The following is a 6,115-nucleotide window of genomic DNA, read 5'->3' as shown; positions in this document are numbered from 1 at the left end:
CAAAGTCTTGAGCTTCTGAAAGCTTTCCTCACATTCATCCGACCATACAAATGGGACGTTCTGCTTAGTCAAGTTCGTCAATTGGGAAGCAATAGAAGAGAATCCCTTGACAAATCGGCGGTAGTATCTAGCTAGCCCAACAAAGCTCCTTATTTCTGACACATTAGTGGGTCTTACCCAATTCTTCACTGTCTCAATCTTAGAAGGATCCACCATCACTCCATCCTTAGAAACCACGTGCCCCAAGAAGGACACCGCATCTAGCCAAAACTCACACTTAGAGAACTTGGCATAAAGCTTTTTCTCCCTCAACATTTCCAATACCATTCTCAAATGCTCTTCATGTTCCTTCTTGCTCTTTGAGTATACCAATATATCATCAATAAATACGATCACGAAGAGGTCCAAATATGGCTTAAAAATCCCGTTCATCAAGCTCATGAACGCAGCAGGGGCATTCGTAAGACCAAAGGACATCACTACAAATTCGTAATGCCCATACCTCGTTCGAAAAGCAGTCTTTGGCACATCCGTTGCCCGTATTTTCAATTGATGATAACCGGATCTCAAGTCAATCTTAGAGAAGACACAAGCACCTTGTAACTGATCGAACAAATCATCAATGCGGGGAAGAGGATACTTGTTCTTTATGGTTACCTTGTTTAGTTGTCTGTAGTCTATACACATTCGAAAACTCCCATCCTTCTTCTTTACAAACAAAACCGGAGCACCCCAAGGAGATGCACTTGGTCTAATGAAGCCTTTGTTCAATAACTCTTGAAGTTGTGCTTTTAACTCTCTTAACTCCGCGGGAGCCATTCTATAAGGGGGTATAGAAATGGGGCGAGTACCGGGTTCAAGATCAATACAGAAGTCAATATCCCTATCCGGTGGCATACCAGGAAGATCTGCAGGGAACACATCCAGAAACTCACGAACTACTGAAACCGACTCAATCGAAGGTACTTGGGTAGTGTCATCCTTGAGATGTGCCAAGAAAGCTAAACACCCTTTACTAATCATTTTCTTAGCACGAAGAAAGGAGACGATGCGGACCGGATTGGAAGTGTAGTCACCCTCCCACACTAACGGGTCTGTCCCAGGCTTGGCTAACGTCACCGTTTTAGCATTACAATCCAAGATTGCAAATTGCGGAGAAAGCCAAGTCATACCCAGAATCACGTCAAAATCATCCATTTCTAAGATAACCAAATCTACATAAGTGTTGCTCCCCACAAAGTTTACCAAACAAGACCTATATACCTTTTCAACTACCACAGACTCACCCACCGGAGTAGAGACACGAATAGGCATATCAAGTAATTCACAATGTAAATTTAGACCATTAGCAAATGAGGAAGATACATAAGAAAACGTGGATCCAGGATCAAACAATACAGAAGCCATGCAATCACAAACCAGAAGATTACCTGTGATGACAGCATCAGATGCCTCCGCTTCAGACCGCCCAGGGAAAGCGTAACAATGGGCCCTATCGTTCGTCTGTCCGTTGCCCCTACCATGTTGTGATGTAGTGGCCCCAGTTTGCCCATTACCTCTGCCGTTTTGGTGACCACTATTACCTCGACCACCACGCCCTCCAGAAAAACGGCCTCTACCATGACCACCTCTACCTCTAGTTATTGGGGGTCTGTAACTTGGTCTGGGACAATTTCTCCTAATATGTCCAATCTCCCCACATCCATAACATTCTTTGGAGTCGATCATATGCCCCTCGGAGAAGTGTTGACCGGTCTGAGGTGGTCCCCCAACTACAGTCTGTAGTGAAGACTGAATTGGTCGGACTGAGTAACTTCCCGAACCCTGTCCTCTAGTGTAAGAACCATTAAACTCACCTCCCTTTCGAAGCCTTTTTGATGTCGATGTTGTGGTGAAGTCGTCTGGCTTCACTCCTTCCACTTCTATCACAAAGTCTACCACCTCTTGGAAGGATTTTGCCGTTGCCGCTATCTGTAAGGCCGAAATCCGCAATTCTGACCTCAACCCCTTCACAAACCGGCGAATCCGCTCTTGAGGACTGAAACAGAGTTGAGTGGCATATCTGGATAGTGCACGAAACTTAGCCTCATAAGCATTAACCGACATCCTACCTTGCTCTAGGCTCAAGAAATCATCCCTTTTCCGATCCCTCAAAGTCCGGGGGATATACTTCTCCATAAACAAACTAGAGAATGAGGCCCAAGTCATAGGTGGTGCCTCTATTGGTTGACACTCGACATGTGACCGCCACCACATTTTGGCGTTCCCTTGAAACTGATAAGTCACAAACTCCACACCAAACCGTTCTACTATACCCATCTTGTGCAGTAGCTCGTGACAGTCAACCAGAAAATCATAAGCATCCTCAGATTCCGCACCCTTGAAGACTGGAGGTTTCAATTTCAAGAACTTACTGAAAAGTTCATGCTGATCATTTGTCATTATAGGCCCAGTAGTCAGACGTGGAAATGTGCCTATGTCCAATGGAACATCCATGCGGGGAGCCATAGTAGCCGCATGTTGTACTTCTGAAACCGGAGGTGTTGGCGCAGAAAACACTGGAGGTGTCTAACCTTGATCAGATAACCCGCTAAGATAAGCCAGAACCTGATTGATCATCTCTGGGGTAGGTTGGGGTGGCATTTCCTCATTTTGCACTTGTTCAGTTTCCCCATCCTCCCCTTCTCTTATTACTTCCTCGGTCGGTGGAGGAGTCACTGCCCTAGTATCAGATGGGCTAGGTGCTTGTCCTCTCCCTCTAGAGGACGTCCTCCCACGACCTCTTCCACGGCCCCTTGCCGCTGTTCTTCCTCGAGCCACAGCCCCAGTGGCTGGCTCAGTTGTTTCTTGTCTGGCCGATGTTGGTGTTGGCGTAGTCGTTGCTCTAGTTCTAACCATCTGCGAAAGAGAGTGAAGATGGTCAGATACCAATTCGTATCGCCTAGATACCAATTGGACTCAAGTAGTAGCACGAAAGAAAGAATGAAAGAGTGAAATTTTTCCTAAAGTCTTATAGCCTCTCAAGGAAAAGTAAAGGCGTCCCCCTACCGTTCCTTAAGACTCTACTAGACCTGTTCTTGTGTGATGAGACCAACGAACCTAATGCTCTGATACCAAGTTTTGTCACGACCCAAATCCGGGCCGCGACTGGCACCCACACTTACCCTCCTATGTGAGCGAACCAACCAATCTAAACCTTAACATTTCAATATAATATAAACAGAAAGTAATGCGGAAGACTTAAACTCATAAATAATCAACTTCTATAACTCAAAAACTTATCATTATCCCCAGAATCTGTAAGTCATCATCACAAGAACATCTACTTTAAACTACTAATTCTAAGAGTTTCTAAGAAGCTAAAAATACATAAGAAGCTAGTCCATGCCGGAAGTTCAAGGCATCAAGACACGAAGGAGAAGATCCAGTCCAAGCTAGAAGCGTTAGCTCACCCTGAAGATCCGGTGTGACGAAGACTGGCTTGAGTTACTGTTGAGTCGAAGATGACGGCACGTTTGCTGCACTCCACAAATAACAAGAAGAAAAACATAAAAGTAGGGGTCAGTACAAAACACGGGTACTGAGTAGATATCATCGGCCAACTCAAAATAGGGAACAGTATATATATCGATATTATCGTAAATCAACTATAAAACTCAACATGTAGCAACAACAAGTATTATAATCATCAATAAGTACCATCAAGTTCATCCATGAGGGCTCAAGCCTCGATACCATACTCATTTGGGAATCATGTTCATTAGATTGAGTATATTAACATCTCTCAAGATTCATTATCTTTATTTCTCTTGTGTCGGTACGTGACACTCCGCTCCCTCAATATTCATTAATCCTCTTGTGTCGGTACGTGACACTCCGATCCCCTAAATCTATGTGTCGGTTCGTGACACCCGATCCCCTAAATCTATGTGTCGGTTCGTGACACCCGATCCCCTAAATCTACGTGTCGGTTCGTGACACCCGATCCCCTAATACTACGTGTCGGTTCGTGACACCCGATCCCCTAATACTACGTGTCGGTTCGTGACACCCGATCCCCTAATACTACGTGTCGGTTCATGACACCCGATCCCCTAATTCTACGTGTCGGTTCGTGACACCCGATCCCCTAATTCTACGTGTCGGTTCGTGACACCCGATCCCCTAATCTCCTTCCATCAATTCATCAAGCCTTCTTTCTTACCAAGGCATCATCAATCCCATTATTTTAGTTCATCACGCCTTCTTTTATACCAAGGCCTCATTATTAACAAAGAGATTAAGATTTTGCAAGATTTGGGATTCAATAACTTCATCATGCTTATATAATCACAATTATATAATTACATTCATGCAAGCATACAATTAAGCACATAGCAGGGTTTACAATATTATCAATACATATCATTCTCTATTAAGAGTTTACTACGAATATCGTAAGAGAAACCATAACCTACCTCCACCGAAGAATTGGAATCAACAAGCAATCTCCCAAGCTTTGATATTCTTCTTCCTCGTTCGACTCTCTCTCTCTCAATCGATCAATCTATCTCTCGCTTTTCTTTTCTCTTTTCTTATTCAAAACCCTCTTTCTTTTACCCCAAATTAACATATAATTAAGAATAAAAGATGGCAATAATACCCCACTAATTAACTTAGGGTTACCTCTTTTAACCCCCAAGAATTTGAGTTATTAATATAAATCCACGAAATCTATAATTAAGGAAAGAATAGTCCAAAAACGTCCCTTAAAACGTGTAAGGAAATCCGATTCTGCCTGGGATTTGCGCAACCTGTGACGGGCCGTCGTGCCTGCGACGGTCCGTCCTGCAGGTCGTCGCAAAGTTCAGAGAATGGATTTTTACTGAAGTCTCCGTGACGGTCCATCACGCCTGTGACGGTCCTTCCTGCCATTCCGTCACGAAGTTCAGAGAGTCGATTTTCAGTACCCAATTTCAGATTTTCTAAGTGTTTTGAAACGAGACCCTGCGACGGTCCGTCGTGCCCATGACGGTCCGTCGTGGGGTCCGTCGCTTCTGCCAGTTTTTCCAGAAATAAAGTCTGCTGCTCAAAATGACTAAACGGGTCGTTACAATGTGATAATATAAGTAGGATAATCTTAGATGATGCTTCAAGTAATAATGCTGCTGCTGAATATTTAAAACCTACATTTTGTCCTTTCTATGGTGATAATTATCATATTAGGTGTAGTGCACATATATATAATTTGATGGTTAGAGATGGTGTACATATGTATGATAATGGATGTACGAAAGTTGAAAATGCATGTCATTTTATATTTAAATGTCAAGTTAAGTCTAGGCATAAAGATTTTTAAAATCGCTGTTTTGAAAATAATCTTCCACCTAGAAAAATTCCAAAAACAGTGGCTACTAGATCGAATACTTTATATGAAATGCTTGTAGTCGCTTATGAATATCGAATACCCTTACAAATGGTTTGGAATGCTCATAATTTTGATATGACATATAGACTAGATGATAATGATAGGCGTGATATAAATGAACTTATAGATTTCCTAAAAGTTTTTTACTTAACTACAAAAAGAATTTTTGTACTCTATAATGCATCAATTTGTACTGTTTTGCTTGATATTTGTATGATTTCTTCTAAATTATATAAATTTAAAAATAAACCAAGATTTCAACAAACCATTGAAAAAATGATTATAAAATTTAAAAAATATTATATTCCTATTCCTCAAATTTGTTTAACTGCATGTTTGTTAAACCCTAAGTATAAAGATTTCGGTGCATCAAGAATGGTTGAAAAAATGTATTTTAACTTAGATATCAATGATGTATTAGAAGAAATTCCTAGCTGTCAACAAGTTAAATATAGCATATAAATTGAAGCTAGAAAATTGTATGATTTATATAATGCTAATATAAATTTATCAAGTGAAAATGAACCTGAAAGCTCTAGGGTTAGATTCGATGAAAATAATATTGATGATTACTTACAGGATTATCTTGAACTTTCTCATGATAATAGAAATGATTTTTATGCCTATATTAATCAAAATACATAGCCTACTGAAGATATTCTCAAATGGTGGAGAGATCGCGGCAAAGGATTTCCAAAACTAGTACCG

At 41.4% G+C, this 6,115-nt stretch overlaps 1 protein-coding gene across 1 annotated transcript; it reads right to left on the bottom strand.

Annotated features, from left to right (window-relative positions):
- Positions 1 to 357: 357 nt before the first annotated feature.
- On the bottom strand, positions 358 to 2,123 carry LOC138342298 (uncharacterized; the record flags this gene model as incomplete). Its single annotated transcript, XM_069294637.1, has 1 exon — positions 358 to 2,123. A coding segment is annotated over exon 1 (1,749 nt), but the record flags the coding sequence as incomplete, so codon positions are not given.
- Positions 2,124 to 6,115: the final 3,992 nt, after the last annotated feature.

The sequence above is a fragment of the Solanum lycopersicum genome, chromosome 2, assembly GCF_036512215.1.
Source record: "Solanum lycopersicum chromosome 2, SLM_r2.1".
Taxonomy (NCBI): Eukaryota; Viridiplantae; Streptophyta; class Magnoliopsida; order Solanales; family Solanaceae; genus Solanum; species Solanum lycopersicum.
The sequence above is the reverse complement of the archived record's forward strand: the minus strand, read 5'-3'. Positions and strand labels throughout refer to the sequence as shown.